Here is an 18,521-nt window from a genome sequence, read left to right as displayed (position 1 = left end):
AAAATCCTTACTTTTCGAAGGATTTTATTTTCGAAGAAAACTTTTAACATGTAGTTATATGAGTTATATATTCAAAGAACTTAGTTCACTAATAAAACATTTAAAGGGTTAAATGTTTCAACACTACAGTTCATTTTATTTTTCTTGTACATTATTTTATTTTGTACCCTTGAGACTAAAATTCGTATTCGAGAGGTACATTCGAGATACCTTTTGGGATTTGAATTGGAAGTTCTGATTCTTGAAAATTGGTATTCTACTCAGCACTCATAAAAATATCATTAAATAATTTTTGAAGGTTATTAAATAGAATTAGTAACCACGTGACTTTTTTCCCACTACTTGAACAGTGTGCGAAGTGAACCAGGAGCAGGGACTGGAGGAAGATTCTCTGACTGCGACCACTGTGCGTGCAACGCGGGCATCATAGTCCAACAAGAGCGCAGTGTAGGGCAGAGCTCCAAGCTGGCGGAAGGCAAAGGGAAACCAGCGCGGGATCACCTCGCCACTCCGGTGCCTGGAAGGACCGACTTCATCGCAAATATGCCACCCATTTTTTATTTATAGCGCCTATCCGGGCACACACGCGGTGGGCAGGTCTTTGGAATAAACAACCACGGCGTTTGAAAAACTGCTCCAACACATCACAATGGCGTCTGTTTACGAAAAGAATTTTAAGAAAACGTCGAGCGCGGATGAGTTGTCCCGCCTCCGTACTTCGTTTTTAAACTGCATTCTTAAAACGAGTGAAAACTGTTAGAACGCGTGTTTTCAGAATAATTTTTAGGCACGGAACACTATGGGCACAGATTCTTGAAAGCACTCAAGGGACTTGCGTTACTACTCCCTCATCTTCAATAATTCTCCACCATACAGTGTTACGGTTGCCTCTGAAACATCATGGCTGTCCCATGCACGAGGAGACTAGCTCAGAGTTTTGCGCTTAGAGGCGATACCGTGCTATAAGCACCTGGGAGCTTCGCACTTATCCCGCCTCACAGCCCTGACTGCGGTTTCCCGTAACCACCCCAGGCAAATGCCGGCGTGGCTCTTACAATGTGACACGGCCGGTTCACTCCGCAATATCCATTTGATGGGGAAAAAAACGTTAATGCTTGCTCTTGCACTTTCGTTAGATAACAAGTTAGATAACGTACTCGATGGCGCAATATCATTTCACTTACAAATACTGTTATCAGTTTCGCCTGCCCTATCGCGCTTATAAGCACGGCAAGTATAACGTTTGAAAACGTGATTTTTTTTTCAGTTGCAGTACATTCCTTTGTACGGCCTTATTTGAATAAAGGTCACGGTTTATGTCGATCTTAGTGATGTAGTTTCACGTGGTGTTAACAACGGGTGCTCATTTTTTAGACGTTTGAGGAAAAAAATACTGTTATTCATGCTATTGTTTTCTCAAAGACTGTCTTCTCTCTATGACTGCCTCCCGCTCTAAAATAAACTACACAATCGTTTGGAAGCGTGAAATCTATCATCGTGACCTCTGAGTCCAATATAGTGCAGACTGTCGTAAATAGTGTTCTTGCCTAAGTAAGTTTGGCCAAGGTGACCGAATGCATTCGACCTCAGAGGTGGCGCAAACATTTAAGAACCTGTATACGTCTCTCGGCGGATAGGCTGCCAAGACGAAAAAAAAAAAAAAAAAAAACAGCCGATGCAAACGAAATGCAGAAATGACCTCGACGTGACCAAGGTACTCGGCGTTAAGAGTACTTTAAGAGAAAGGACATGAGACTTGTTTATTAGTAGTTGAAGACGTACTTACTACACTTACACACACACACACACACACACACACACACACACTTGCTTTTAAAAATGGCTCGAAAGTAATTTTAACTCATTGCTGAAAATAGTGTGTTCTCGACTGTGGTGTGTCTGTGTTGTCCAAGGCTGTTGTTTTAATGCATTTACTGTTCTCGTCGTTATCGCCCCGCTGTGTTCGTCTGTGCTGTACTTTTTTTTTTTTTCTCCCGCGGACACAATTCATTCCACGGAATTTATCTGTGCCGTCGTTGAAACATTTGACATCAGATTATGTTGGATTGCTCTCCGTACATTTAGGTATTCATCTTAGCTGTGCATTCAGCCAGTGTAGACCAGCAATACCTAATGAAGTGAGAGGGGACGCGACCTTTCTGCCGCGGACTCGCGCCTACAGTCGCTTCTCTTGCAGACGCTGACGCCGGCGAGGTGTTGTGTTGCGCGCTTCTCTCTCCCCCCCCCCCCCTCCCCAACTCCTTGCTCGCACATTTGTCTCCTGTCATCAGCGGCGGCTTTCACGTACTGCAGTAAAAAAAAAAAAAAACAAGCGACGCACGCCGGCCGGCTTTCCCCGCCGCCAGGAGCGCGGACGTCGCGACTTGCGTCTGTGGAGATACCGCCCCTCCCCTCCCTCCAAAACTCGCCGTCACTCACTTCCCCTCCTCCACTAACGTAATTGCGTCGAGAAAACTAACAGTGGCAACTACCTACTATTCACACGCTCCCGAGTCATGCACCCGAATAAACTGCATTCGAGCGTGTTTATCGATTGTGTGACATCTTAGCGCCGCGACTTAAAAAGTACGCAACTGGTCCCATTTCCGTCGCCAGTCGCCGCGTCCAAACAGTCGCCGGGCGATCGCCAAGGGCAACGAAACTTTTTTTTTTTTTTTAACCCGTCCCTTCACACTGGCGACGTAACTGTCGCAACGACTGTCGCGAACCGACACGCCCGAATTCAACAATGAATATAGAATCGGAACTTAATTTCAGAGGTATACAAACGACCTGAAATCTATATTTTTAGTGCATTAAAAAAAAACATAAAGTGATAGAAATTCGAAAAACTAAGTTGTGGTAAGGTTTATGTAAGAGCGTTTTCACAAACTGGAATGACCTGGTTGTAGAAGAGAAGAAATAGAAAGGAAAAAAAGAAATAATTATTTATCAAAAGATTTTTTAAAAAGTTGCCGACTTACTAGCGGATGCACCCATTTCTGTTTTCGCTTACCCCCCCCCCCCCCCCCCTTCTTTTAGCGCGGGCTTCCGAACAAGATAAATCCATCTTGACACTGCGGCAGAATAGAAGTGACGCAGGTGAGCAAGAACAAGCGACTGCCCTTAGAAAGAGAGAGAAAGCGCCCTGCACGGAGGGACGCGGTGTTGACGAAGGGAGTGTACGCGCGGATCAGAGCTTCACGCAGGAGGTGTGCGCGCGCCGCGTGGTCCAGCTGTGAGGTCTATAAACAGTCGCGGCGCTTGGGGCAATGACTCCGCGAGGGGCGTATCGACCCGCCAGCCCCAGGGCGTAGCCCCCCGCTAAACCTTTCTATTTTCCCTCAATAATAATGCAACTAATTAACCAAAATCAAAATGACTGATATATGGTTCAATTTATTGTCAATGAATATACAAAATTAGAGTCTCGCCTTATATTTTAAACATGCATTAAGTAACACTTTAATTTACGATTTTGAGGTTTCGAAAAAGCACACGTAGCTTCAAAATGTGTTTTAAAAAATTATATTTACAAAATAATCTGGAGGACCCCTCGATAAACGACCCCCCCCCCCCCCCCAAACACAACCCACCCCCCGGGCATCCATCCTCGACGTCATCATGAGTCCCACGAGGAGTTTGTGGGACACGAGGATGAAAGCCACAACCACAACCCGAACAGTTCCGAAGTTTACCGAAGTAAAAGGTTAGGTTAGGTTCGGTCGTGTAATAATAAATAGGTTTTTTTTTCCGGGAGGGTAGGTTAGGTTTTCGTAAGGTTGGTTGGATTAAGTTAGCGTTATTTTAAAATACTCTGTTGTCGTAACATATATAAATAGTTATTTTTAAGAGCGATCGGAAAACTTCGGATAGGTTCGGAACTATTCGGGTGTGGTTCTTGTCCCGGTGAACTGTACTGTCTCCTGTAAATTCCTACACGTAATGCATGCCAATTTGCATCCCGCATGAATGTGCCCAGGGTTTTCCCTGTGTATATGCAGGTTTTACCTGGGCCCAACCTATCTCTAGTTATAGTCTAGATTTAAGAGTGAGGGGAGTCAGTCAAGGCGCCAATCGCTGCCATGGCTGGCCAATCCCCTCCTAGCACATGATGCATGCGACCCTCTCCCTGCATGGCTAATCCCAGCATGACTAGGCGTATAGGCTTCGGCCTGAGACGCACCTAGGTCCCTCCCTAACCCGGACCCCTCCAAAATACACTTAGTTTTAGTTAGGTTAGGAAAAAAAAATTTAAAAAAAGGTATTTTTTTCCGGAAGGGTAGGTTAGGTTATCGTAAGGTTGGTTGGATTAAGTTAGTATTATTTTAAAATACTCTGCTGTCATAACATATATATTTTTTTTTCAAGAGCGATCGGAAAACTTCGGATAGGTTCGGAACTGTTCGGGTGTGGCTCTTGTCCCGGTGAGCTGTAAGCTCCGGTTGCAGAGGAGGATGTCAAAAGGGGAAGGAGGGGGGGGGGACAGACAAGGCACGTCTTCCTCGAATTGAGAGTTCCCCGCGGCCCAATTATCACACCCGGGGGCCGACAACTGCGTCTTCAGAGGACGTCGCGCGTTACAGAACAACGTGGGCGAGGTTGAAGGACTGTACACTGTCTAACTCCGTCTCTCATTTCCTCTGGTGCTGTGTTGTCAAGTCACAGAACAAAACAAAACAAGGATTGGGCCACCTAACGAACAGAATATAGGCCAACAATGGTATTTACATAGACTGCGTTGCGTTAGTTTTGCATTCTCCTGTGTTTGCTTGATAAAAAAAATACGACAAAGGCTCTTCGGCGACGTATACACGAAATATTTTTAACGATTTCGTACGTAGTTAACTTTTCGAAAAACTTATAAAATAGGTTGACGTGCTCTGATAAAACCGTAATATTTGAATGGCCATAAATGAATGTTTTAAAATGCACATTGTTGACTAAAAAACGCTCAAAAAATATACGTAATTTAAAAAAAAAATCGAGGAAACGATTTTGTTTAGTACATCTTTTTTGTTCTATTGTTATGACTGAAAATTGACTTCAGAATACAGGCAAAAGATGAATGGTGGAGAAATCCCCCCTCTCCCTTGCATTCTTATGCCCACATACATTTAACGATATCATGAATAATTAACCAATAGACGATCCCGGTAAATTCACTTGTAGGTTTTCGAAAGAGATACGCGGCTCTCAAAAATTAGCGAAGTCGGCTATCGCTGTTCTAAAGGAGCAAATCCGGGCTTAACTTTTTCGTGGGGCTTTCCAAAATTCTCGCTGACGATTCGAGGTGGATGCAGCGGGGAAGTCACGTGCCAGAGGACACGGGTTCGAGTTCCGGTCGAGCCATTCTTCATTTCAGTTTTTTTTCTTCTTCTTTTCAATCCAGTCTAATACTGGGACCATTCCGGTTTGCAAGAATATTAGCCACAGTACTTTGTGACGTCGCCCTTCCTGGCGATTGCTGGTCTTCCTGGCAACGATCGCTTCGTTGACCTTGGGACGCGACTGTTTGTTCTGGGCTCGAATACAAAGTTTTCCTTCTTCGAGCCGGTTGCCAGCTTCTTCCGACGGCCTTCAACACAACTTCATCGCAGTGAGAACGCTACATTCATGGACTGAACTTCACTGGACCGGGTTGGATTGGATTCAGAATGAATTTTAGTTCTGTTACGGGAATTCAAAAGAAAGTTTCTATTATTATCAATCACGTTTAACACAGAATAACCAACGAAAAGAAGACACGATAGGAAGCAACTGTAGTCCTGTAAGCAAGTTATGCATGTATAAGAAAATAAAATGGCAACAATTGAACACAGGGAAACTCAAAAAAATAATTTTTGTATGTTTATGTAGCAATAATGCCAGTACCGCTGTGAGAATACTCCTAGAGTCGACACCGTTCCTTCGCGAATATAACTTATACGTTCCAACACTTCAGAGGTAGCTTCCTAAATTATTTTGCTTCAATAATTTCGTGTTTTTGAGCATTAATTAAAAATAATTTATAGTATAACTATCAATTTTTATCTAATATTTGATACATTTAATAAGTGTTAACTTTAAGACAATTTTTATGCCAACCCTATCATGAACTAAGAGCATGTAAATGTGTTATATACAGATTTTAATCAATCGTTTGTGTGTAGCCTTTGACATGATTTACTTGATTTTTTTTGTATTATCATTTATAAATCAATAAAAATTGGTATTTCCCAAATCCCTGAAAAATTCAGATGAGTAATATTGTGGGAATACAATTTTTTTTTGTATTCATGAATTATATAAAAATAATTAAGTGAAACATTACAAAGGTTACACAAAAACGAAAAATTTAAAACTGTGTACAACACGAATACATGCTCTTAGTTCATACTAGGGTTGACATAAAAACTTACCTTTAACTTTCTAAAAAAAAAGTATTAAATAAATACTGATTAAATTTATAAAAACTTTCTCAACAATTTACGATGATTATATTAAAAATATTATGAAAAATAATACACAACAACAAGAAATTATGAAAGCAAAATAATTTAGAATACTGCCATCTTACACACGATAAGGCTCAAGTAAGAATCTTAGAAGTGATTTCACTGCAAGTTAATAATATAATAGTTACGTGTGTTAGTAATCAACGCATTCCTCTTTGTAGCTTGGCGACAGGCCAAACTTTCGACAAATATACGAATTATGAATGGTTTACTTAACTGCTGAATTACTGTTAATAAACCTCCATCGGACTCTTGGAAAACATCCAGCTCTTAACTGGGTGGATTACAAAGCTAAACAGGAGACAGTTATCCATTCATCAAAGAATGGAGTCACTGGAAAAATGACCAACAGTAACGCATTAAGATTAAACTGCTAAAAAGTCTAGCAACTTTATAAAAAAAAAACACACGAACAAAGAAAAATACATTAGGTCATAATGTCCAGTGTTCTAATACATGACTATACTAATGAACTTGTTGCTAAAAACAAAAGTGGAGGCACAAATTATGCTTTAAAAGATATGTATTGCAAAAATGAAAAAAAAAAAATTGTTTCTATACGTTTTGAAAGGTTTGGAAAGCGAAATTTTTGGAAATAATTTCAACATGTTGCAAACTTGATGTCTAGCAAGCGTTTGCTGTCGCTCCTTGTAACGTTAAAATTTAATAATTAAGATTTCCGTATCATTTAGAGAAAAAAAATGTTCCGTTGCTAAATCATTATTTGAAGTTTATTTCAGTAAAAACGAATATCTGTTGTAAATCAATTAATGGTAAAATAGTTACATTTTACCAAATTCAGCACGGATCATAGCACCCATCAACAAATCTGAATTACGTGTTCAAACATAATTGCCTCTATATAAAAGTTTGTATTGCACAAAACAACCGATATTCTGTTCGTTTACCTAACATCTTCGACTTCGGCACACGATAAGACGACGTTGATAACGGCTCGTCCGCGGTCGTAATTCGACGAAGTGGCGCCGACGAGCAGAACGAAATGCTTGGTTTATCAACAAACGCCTCGCGCGCAGCCTCCGGCACGCGCAATGTTGTGCAAGGCCCGTCATACACGGAGAACAATCATGTAAACAGAGAGGCATCTCACGGAACGGAGGATCAACAATGGCATGCGTGCATTACATTCCTCCGGGCGTCCAATAGAAGTCGAGTATTTGACTGTTATGTTTACATTGTTCAAAATACGTGAAAATTGTTTCAAGTACAATGATATCTACTATTCTAGCATTACTTTGTGGTTGATTTTTTATTATATACTATATAATGTTCGGCATGCGTTGCTATGCATCTTTCAATTTGTTTGTACTTAGTTTGAAGAAGGTACACACATACAAAACATATATATAATATATATGTGTGTGTATGTGTTTCTATCTATACATAAAAACTTTATCGATATCTCTCTAAATCTCTATATATATTTTTTTCTATACCTCGCTCTATAAATCTATAAATCAGTATATCTCCCTCTCTCTATCCCTCAATACATCTCCCCATATAGCTATCTTTATAAAACCGAAGACGAACACACAAACATTTATTTATATATTTTTACCTGTCACAAGTGTGATCTAGTTACATAAAAAAGCGCGCGCATCCCGAATGCAACGTTGTGTCAAAATTTCAAAGCTATCGGTGAAGAACTTTCGAAGATTTAAGATTTTGAACGAACAAACATTTACATTTATATATATATATATATATATATAATTAATTCATCCAAATTTGAGATCCGAGAACATAACACGGTCAGGATTTACGTCTTATGAATTAATGATGAATTAATTTTAACCGTGAAGTTCAATCTCATCACATGCGTCGCCGTTTGTTACGCTTACGTGCATTGTGGGAGTGGCAGACGGATAGTGAATCGAAAATCATTTGCAGGTTCGGATACATGTCCGTGTCATTATAGATCAGGCCTAAGCGTTGACGTCCACGTTTATAAACAAACCGTCTTCGGCGCCGGGAGGACCTACAATCTGCGAGAACCTGGATATTAGCGCGCAGCAGGGCATGGTTCGTACCCTCTTGTGCAATCACAAGTTAGGGTGTCTCTAAAGGCACCTTTACGTCATCGCATTCACCACTATACAATGTATAGAGGTAGAAAAACTATCTGCAATATCACAAAATCCCTCAAGAAATAACAATGTTAATAGTTAATGCACAAAAAAATATATATGTTGTTGGTTAGTTCAATTATTACAGATAAGACCCCTTTTGTTCAGACTTACTTCTGGAACACTTATCTATCTGAAATGGGTAGCCCTAAAATAATGATTTAATTTGATCACTGACAACATTTATACTTTATAAGTTCGAAGTCAGTCGAAACAACGCACTTTTTTTTTTAGTTTAACAGGGCGACACAGATAAAAAAAAATATTCAAAATGTTCAGAATATTTACGTGGAAGTCGAAATTGGCGAATTGTTCTGCGCACGCACAGAGCGTTGTTTGCTGCCGAGTTGCGAACAAAAGTACAATAAATACACGCATGCTTGCATGGCATCAGTGAAATACAATGACTTAAAAGGAGGCGGTGGAACCCTGCAGGGGTAGGTACTCACTCTTGTGCTTGGAGTTGTTGTTCTTCCAGATGGACTTGAGGAACGACATGGTCGCGGTCTTCTGCCGGTTGCGGAGAGAAGCAGCTTCAACGCAGGTCTTCACCCGGCGGAGTCCAGGCGCCTTCTGCCGCAGCTCCGGGGATGCTGGCTCGTGTAGTTTCGTGCGTCGGCCAGTGCTGCCAACCGGCGCGGCGGGGCGAGGAACGACCAGACCTGCGCAACGCGGGCCCGTGCGCAACGGGTTGCCTGCGCCGCAGGCGGGTGGTTGCCGAGGGGGTGAAGTGCGCGGGAGGAGACCGGATCGGCGACGCCACAGGTTCGCCGGCCCCAGGCGCCGCGCCCGGTCCGTGACCTTCTACCCCCACGACCCCCTCCTCAACTCCCCCCCCCCCCTCCACCGCCACCCACCGGGACGACGCTCCACGCTAACCTTTAGCAGCCCTACCCGCCCGCCTGTCGCATGCAGGGATTAGGAAAGGATACAGATGGAGCATTAGCCGTCAGACGTGAAGCCTTCCCCCCCCCTCCCCAAACCCATTATTTTATGATTTTCACGTACCAATATGGCGGATATTTGTTTATATCCAAGCCTGCTTAAACTGTTCGGAAGAAAAATTAGATCCAAATACAAAAATGTAATGAATGATGTGAGTTGACATTTTTCTCCAATTTAACCTCCAATTCAGGTAAAGCTGATACATTTGTAAAACAAACAGCCGCCATATTGGTACGTGTAGTACACTTAAATCCCCCCTCCTCCCCTTTTGGATTCATGGCAAAGAATCGGACCTTATGCTCCATCTGTATATTTTCATAATTTCCGGTCGCACATTCCCGCCAACCAGTGTCGCCAGACGTACCCGAATTACTATGCCAGTACCCGGTACGACAGAAGATCCGCTCGGGTACGCAAATGTACCCGAATTTAGGAAAAAAAATTGGCATAAAATATTGAACAATATTCGCTTGGAATGGAAAACCAATTTGGGTGGAAAACAGTCTTTGCCCTGGCCGTAACGTGCTGAAATTAAACATCTCTACCTTTTTGAAAACAGCCTAGGCTATGCTGTAGTACCAAGGATCTCTGGAGAACCACAGGATCAAGTTACAGCTAGTAGTGGAAATATCATGATCAGGGATATCCCTAATTGGAAAAAGTCTTGGCTACACTATTTAAGCACGACCCAAATTTAAGTTGCAATATATATATTACAGGTTATATTTACAATAAGTTTACACCAACCTTTAATCTGATAATACAGTTTTTCACATGTGGCATGAATAGTAATATTCAACATTTGCCCCATTCTAACTACAAAATTTTATGTTTGTCACTCTATTGTGAGATTTAATAGAACGGTATTAGTGATATTTGTATTAAAATAAGACAGTGATATTTTATTTTCATACTTTTTTTGGTGGATATACCTGAATGACACCAACCCGAACTGAGAAATTCTTGTACCCAAAAGTACCCGAAAGTACCCAAATTGTGTGTGCTATGGCTGGCAACACTACCAAAGACGTGACACTGAATAACATTAGCCATTATCCTGGGAGGAACCTTTTTTTTAAGGAAGGGGAGGGAAGTTTTTGTCCTTGGGATCGTGGGATCCGGACTCCTCCCTTCCAGGATTTAAATGAAAAAAAATATTGAAGACAGAATAAGAAAATTACAGAAACTTAGCTGTTTTTGTGATTTATGACAATTAATTTTATTAACATACTACCCAGCTTATTAAAATTCACTAAACAGTTAATACTATAAAGTTTTCGCTCACTTTAAAAGTTATACTTCTGTGATATTAATAAAATATTAACCTCAAACATTGTAAAACTTATATTATAACACTAAGTATGTGTTTTTATTTGCTTAAATGACTTAGATAAGTCTGTAAATACTTCCTAAAACAGACCTTAACATTATTGAGTGTATTCAACAGTTATTTAAAAAAATTTTTAAAAATAACTTTTCCATTGACGAGTTTTGAATCAAGTTTCACGAGGTTACCAAGCACGCGCTCTACCGCTGAGCTACTAAGCCCTTAGGAAAATTTATATTAAAAAGAAAGAACATGTATTATAATCATTGCCTTTAAAGTTTTCTTGCGATATTTTAAAACTTGTGATTACGTTTTACCAGAGATATATACCAGGATTAGTTTCACTATCACAAGGTGTCATTTGGCACACCAATACGTTTGGTAATCATCCTAATGTTTTTCGAAAGTGACTTAATACAGGTTTATGTTGATACACGTGGGTCCGCCATCTTTGCGAGACATTTCCGTTCATCGTCTTCCGCTTACATTTTTTTTTTCACAAAATTACTTCTACCTATTGCCGAATACAAAAATTAATTCACAGCACGTGCGCGTGTGTGTATGTTGTGGGAAGAGGCGGGTTGGCGTGGTTGCTTCCACACGTCTGGAAACTGACCAGTCGCGGCGCGCCGCCCTTGCCGCAACAGGAAGTCGGCGCTTCCCGCCACACGCAACCCCCTCACCCCCCGCTGACGCTGCTTCCGGTCGAGCGTCTTGCTGCAGCGCGCCGCGTCTGCAGAGCTGCGGGCCGGGTTTGCAAACCACGCGAGCATTGCAACACGCAAGCACCTTTTTTTTTTTTTTTTTTTTTTTGTAAACTACGCAAGACGCGATAACGCAACGTAGCCACTGTTCAACTTCATTTCTTGCGTTTCGCACGCATAAATTTCAAGAGAGTGGGTTCCGAATTATTTTAGAGATGCAGACGATAATGTGCATTGAATACCACAAAGCTCCTTTTCTTCGATTCGTCATGTTTACACTTGTTTAACTTTCATCCAGTAAAGGAAAATAACTTTTTTGACGTGGCAACGTCTAATAAATCGATGAACGCCGGCTGCACGCACGAAAAGGGATGACTCATTATCCCGTTACGCAAATTGTCCCGTTACGCTGTGTCCCGTTACGCTCATTGTACGCTTGCGCCTCATCTATCTCTCTTCCTCTCGATTGGAACAACCATCGATTTGACTGACTTTTTCGAGGCACATTAAACTTGAAACACTCCCATTCGTTTCCTAATTTTCCTATCATCTTACTATCCTTAACAGAATAACACAGATTGGAAGAAGTTAAATAGCAAACATGTATAAAAGTTGTAGTTAAAATAATCTCTTCGTCAAAGTAATTAACATATTTGAATTAATGAGTGCAAATAACAGTAAATATATCAATTAAATTGTAGATTTCATTTCACTCCTTCTTTGTATCAATACAAAATAGTGATAATTCTATAAAAATGATTCAATTTTATTCATAAAAGTATGCAGAGGTAGATTTTATCATACAAAAGATAGAAAAATTCAAAAAAATTTCCTCCTAACTGGTTTGGTCGCAAAAACCTATTAATGCTCAGTCTCAGGCCGAAAATGATATTTCCTTTTCTTATGGATCAATCATTTCATCAATGTTTTGTTATGACGTTGTCACGTTAAACTATCGTCCGTAAACCGACTTTACAGACAACCATTTTTTTTATTTAAGACATTAATTATCTATAAAAAAAAGGAGAAGAAAATAGCTTTCGAAGGTTTTTGCAATTTCAAGTTTTCTTACGTGTTATGTTGTTGCGTAGTCAATAAACCCAGCCTAAGTGTGCATACCAAAGTTGCCAAAATTTGTTTTCGAAATTTCTTTTATGTCTACCGCTTACCATCGGGGAAATAAACATACTTTTCCAACATGAACAGTTGCTGTTTAGGTAAGTATCGACCAGCCAACAAAATGTTGGCAACGCTTATCGGTTTCGTCAACATGTATCCCATCAGCTAGTAACTATTTCGTGGATACTCATCAACATAAGGTGGCATGACATCAAAGATATTTGTCACACATTTTCCATACAGTGTTGTCAACAAGTGGCGTCGCTAGTGACAGTTCCATTACACTCATATTACATCTAGTAAATAAGTTAATTATTTGAGTATATTTTTTATTATTTAGAAAGTTAATAAAGTACAACATGGACCAAAGAGTTCGTAGCAGAGCTAATCGAAATCCTGAAACGATGCTCCTGCATTGTGGAATATTAGATACCGACGAAATTTCGCAAATGGCTTCGCACTTCAAAACAAAAGTGGAAGAAATATCCAGGAAAATTAAGTTCCTTAACACTGAATCTAGGTGGGAAAAGGTTACTGAGTTTAGTCTGGACACGCAACTGGTTTTTTTTGGTTTGGACGCTTAAAACCGTTGAAAAAATATTGTGTCCAGATGCAGGTTGCTGGTGCACCAACAAACAAGTTGCCAACATCCGTCAACGTGTTGGCACCTCGGTTTATGGGAAGCTTTCTTTTCACATACGAGAGAGCCAAACGTCCGATCGTGCATCTTCAGGTTTTTTTTTTGCTCATTGTAAAAGGTTAGGTTATCTACATTATAAATACTTTAAAACATTGTGGACGGTTGATTCGGTTAGGATAGCTACATTAAATATACTGTGAAATAATGTAAACGGTTTCCTAGCCCTGGATAGCTACATATTAAAACGTTATTTGCTAAGCAACCATAAAATGACTTTACAGTATTTTTAATGTAACTATACTTACCTAATATAACCAACCATCCACAATTTTTTAAATTATTTATAATATAGCTAACCTATCCTGATTAACCGCAAAATTTAAAAGCCACACCGGTTTATACAATGAGATAGAACGGGGAAAAAAAAGCGAGCATGAACTTCGGGGAACTTCGAGTGTGGCTCTCTCGTCTGTGAAATGAAGGCTTCCCTTGTGGAAATAGCGTCGGAGGGAGTACCGGCGTTGATGACAATGGCGTCGACGACGACGGTGTCTGAGGATCCAAATGAACCTCCCAGGGACGAAGCCAGTGGTCCGGACCCCTCCTTTCAAGGATTCAATAATAAATTTTTTTAAAATACCAGTGAAGAGAGAGCATAAGAAAATTACAGCAACGTAGCTACATACGTTTACCTAGAGCTTTATGTGTAAGAATGATTGTAATACTTACAGTGGGCTACAATAAATGCATTTCCTCCCACATCCATCCCGACATGCCTCATTATTTAATGCCAGTTTGCACACGTGTTGGTTGTAAGCATGTCTTTCATACAAACTTAACACGCGTGTTTCATGTATTCAATAACTTTAATACATATGTATTTATGACTTTTTTAACGAAAAAATAATCAAACAGTTGACGTAAGGAAAATTATTAAAAAAAAAACTAAAATATTAAATGATTACTTTCATTACTTAAATTTATATGTTGAAACGTTGGACTTATAAATTTCTACTGATTCCCTGAGATTTTAGTGTGACATTTTTCTTTTAAATCTAAATTAAAAAGGAAAACTTCCTAAAAAAAAAAATAATTGTTATATTGGACCCTCCGGGCGATCAAAACAATCATCATCATCATCTGTGCTCAATACAGGTTCTAATTTTTGTAACCGAACAAGAGGAGGTTCCTGCTATACTGATAACATATCACTTCTAAACTGTTTTCCTCGTTGTGAGATGCATCTCAACGGAAAGGTCACGAAACATGAGTGGCTTATCACTATAGGAAAAATAAAACTACTAATTACAAGGAAAAAATAATTGCAACGTTTTTAGTTGAAGTCTGATGACTCAGCACGGAAAATTCTAGTGCCGATTCAAGGGAATATTCAATACATAATTATTACTGCTTAAACGAAGTTCAATTCTGGCCATCACTTATCGCAATATATAATAGTTGACGGGAAATCATGCCATACAGCGGTGGGTGCAGAAATTATTTGTTTCGCAATCAGAGATTTAAACAAATCTTTTATCACAAAGAATTAATTATATTATTCTTTGGTAAATTTTGTGTCCGAGTTTCGTTTTATAAAATTATTTGCAACATGAACAACACAAGCACAAATGAGTTTACACGTTACCGAGGTTACATAAGTACTGAAAGACTCACAATTTTTTTAAATACTCTACTTGGTATATAATTACATCCAGAAGTATGCACGTGACAAACCAAAAAACAGCAAACTAGTGGAATAACATCATGTCAGTGTTAAGAAGACTACAAGTGTCCGCTCTACCACTCTGGTTCTGGGGTAGAGCGCCTGCCTTGTGACTTGTAGGGCCCGGGTTCGCGCCCCGGCTCCTCCAAGGCGGATTGCCCAGACAAAATGGTGGCATTTTCTCTGGTAGGAATACAATCCCTCGTAACAAGTCAGGCTACCAAAGAAACGGTGGGTGGAACAGAAAAAAAAAACCTTCCAGGTGGCTTCCAAATGGGGATCCCGTCTCTTTTCTTGGGCTGCCCATGCGGTGGCCATTCCGGGGGTTTCTCCGGGGGAACGGAGTTTTGCAAAAAACTTCTTTTTTTTAGTTTTGTAGTGGTTTAAATTTTAGTGACTGTAGCATTATCATACCACCATGTTATAAATAAAGCTCAAACAAAAATATTTGAATTAAGTGTGTATCAGTCAGTGAGTGGTTGATGTGTGTTCAACCATTTATCGCTATATATTTTCTTGAAGTATAATTAAATTTTAGTCGGTAACCTTTGTTTTGTAGTATTTTAGAAGTTTTTGGCGAAAAAATATTTATAGACACACGAAATTTTTTCCTAAAAATATTATTTCTGTAAAATCACATAGTTTTCAATCAGGAATATCGTCTTTAACACACGCTTTTTTTTATACATGTGTGTGTAAGTATAAATCCAGATGTAAATAAAATATTTGACACTTTCCAACATAATCTTATGATTATAAAATTATCGATTTTAGGCCTCGTCAAGCAATGCGTGGTATAAATGTTTTAATTATCTTACAAATAGACGCTTTTCAGTCAAATTTGCAAATGCAATTTCATGGTATTAGGTGTTCCGCAAAGTAGTAGTTTATCTCAACTACTCTTTAATATTTTAATAAATGATATTCCAACTGTAATCAGAATTTATCTGATGAAAAATATATATAATTGGGAAATATGTTTGTGAAACTATTCAGCAAGATATTTCAGCTGTCCGGATCTGATTATCAAGTTAACAAACGTCTCTGAATTACGATAGCATTTATTGTATAACATTTAGTCAAAAAACTAATTAAATTAATCAGAATTATTACATAGTAAGTAATGACATTAAACGTGGTGTCCTCTTTTAAGACCTTCGAGTTATATTGGATGCCAAGCTTTTTTGTTTACCAACATGTAGATACAGTAATACTATTAGCAACACATGAAGATCTTTAGGTCTTATTAAATTTAAAACTTTCTCTGCCTTAAATGATTTTAATTAGAAAAGAATTAAAAGTATGCAGAAAAAGTTCTTAAATTAATATTTAAAATTTCAGGCATTATAACCTATTTGCATTTTCTATTTATTAGACGTTCGATCAGTGATGCAATTTTTATTATATATATTTTATTACCATTTTTGTTGATTCAGACATAATGACTCGGTTTGGATTAAGAATTCCAACTTGCAATTACAGAATTAATGACACTTTTAAAACCATTAGTAACTATAAAATGTGTAAAAATAATAATCTACAAATATTCATTGGTAAAACTTTTGTAATATACATACATATTTATTTTGTATGTTAATGAGTTTTTGTTGTTATTTTATGTCATAATTCGTTTATAGGTACTGTAAGGCACAAAAAACTGAATTCAATTTGATCTGTCAGTTTTAATGAAGCATGATAATATGCTACGCATAGTAATATTTATTTTTGAAAGACTGCAAGCCTGTGCAAAGCCCATCAACATTCGATGTACGAGCCCGTGTCTTTTCGTTAGTGTTCTATGGGATTTTCCATTAAATATTACGATGGAAGCCTTGCATATTAAATTTGTCTGAAGTTATTTCAACTTATATTCACTAAATATTATCTAGTCGGGATTTTATTTGACGTGACAACGTCTAATAAATCGATGAACGCCGGCTGCACGCACGAAGTGTCCCGTTACGCTCATTGTACGCCTGCGCCGCATCTATCTCTCTTCCACTCGATTGGAACAACCATCGATTTGACTTTTTCGAGGCACATTAAACTTGAAACACTCCCTTTCGTTTCCTACTTTTCCTATCATCGTCCTATCCTTAACAGAATAACACAGATTGGAAGAAGTTAAATAGCAAACATGTATAAAAGTTATAGTTAAAATAATCTCTTCGTTAAAGAAATAAACATATTTGAATTAACGAGTGCAAATAAAAGTAAATTTATCAATTAAATTGTAGATTTCATTTCACTCCTTCTTTGTATCCATACAAAATAGTGATAATTCAATAACAATGATTCAATTTTATTAATAAAAGTATGCAATCATTTCATCAATGTTTTGTTATGACGTTGTCACGTTAAACTATAGTCCATAAACCGACTTTACAGACAACCAATTTTTTTACCTATGTTCTGAACTTTAAAAAGTATTATACAATTTTAAGGTTCATTCATCCTTTTTTTATCAGCTGGTTTTATCTGCTACGGGCAGCTGTAAATTTTCCTAAACTATAAGCCCTACAATCATGCCCTGAAGACAGTCTGTATAGGCCTCTTAAGAAAGGAATTATTAACATAATTAAACTAGACCCTGAAAGTTTACGTAAAGAAGTGTTTAAACCTGTCTAAATATTAACTTAAGGTGAGTAGAAAAATAGTAGGATTTTTTTGATCCGCGATATAATAAATACGAAATATTAATATAGGCAGACATCTTATGGTCGTCAATAATGACGTATTGTAATCTATTTAATATTATTAAACATTAACACAGGCATAACTAACAATACCATATGTACTGATCGTAAAATATTATTTAATATTAAAACAGATTGACGAAAAATGTTAAATTCCGTCAATTTCTATAGCTACTATCTCAGTACATTGCTTTAGGAGGTAACGTTTCCCACTATTATCTTAATTTTTTTTTTCGACCCAGCCTACTGAATATTAAAATAAACTTGAAGATTGCCGAGGTCAGTCTACGAACATCAATAACCTTAAAACAAGTATTCCTAGAAAATTTGTTTACGAGAGCGTATTTTCCTCATTATACGCCATTGCGAGACCCTGAGAAACCACTATCAATGTTATGGTCCAGAGTCTACGTCATTATGGTTGGTTAATTATTTCCCGTTGCGTAGATTCTCTCGCCCAGATGGCGCAGCGGCGCGGCGCTGATTGCCGCCCTTATCTCGCCGTGTGACCAGTCCGTGGCGGCGATAAGCCAGGGCGGGCCTCGCCGCAGCCTTCACCCTCCAGGGACCCGGCCGCTAGCACAACCTCCTTGACCCGGCGTGACGTCACTCCGTCTTCTGCGCGTCTCCCGAGACCACGTGCGTCTGAAGCAGCTTGGCTTCTGGGTTGTAGCCAGGGGCGCAACAACTAAATTTCCAAAAGGGAGGGGGGGGGGAGCAATA

At 38.9% G+C, this 18,521-nt stretch overlaps 1 protein-coding gene across 1 annotated transcript in view; it reads right to left on the bottom strand.

Annotated features, from left to right (window-relative positions):
- LOC134543258 (low density lipoprotein receptor adapter protein 1-A-like) overlaps window positions 1-11,689 on the bottom strand; it is a 58,367-nt gene extending 46,678 nt beyond the window's left edge. The window contains exons 1-2 of the mRNA XM_063388171.1: window positions 11,600-11,689; window positions 9,094-9,448 (exon numbers count right to left, since the gene is read on the bottom strand). Of these exons, the coding sequence (XP_063244241.1) occupies window positions 9,094-9,448; window positions 11,600-11,689 (445 nt within the window). The remainder of the gene's footprint in view (window positions 1-9,093; window positions 9,449-11,599) is intronic.
- Between the last annotated feature and the right edge of the window lie 6,832 nt (window positions 11,690-18,521).

This window comes from Bacillus rossius, assembly GCF_032445375.1.
Source record: "Bacillus rossius redtenbacheri isolate Brsri chromosome 9 unlocalized genomic scaffold, Brsri_v3 Brsri_v3_scf9_2, whole genome shotgun sequence".
In the NCBI taxonomy this organism is placed as follows: Eukaryota; Metazoa; Arthropoda; class Insecta; order Phasmatodea; family Bacillidae; genus Bacillus; species Bacillus rossius.
The sequence above is the reverse complement of the archived record's forward strand: the minus strand, read 5'-3'. Positions and strand labels throughout refer to the sequence as shown.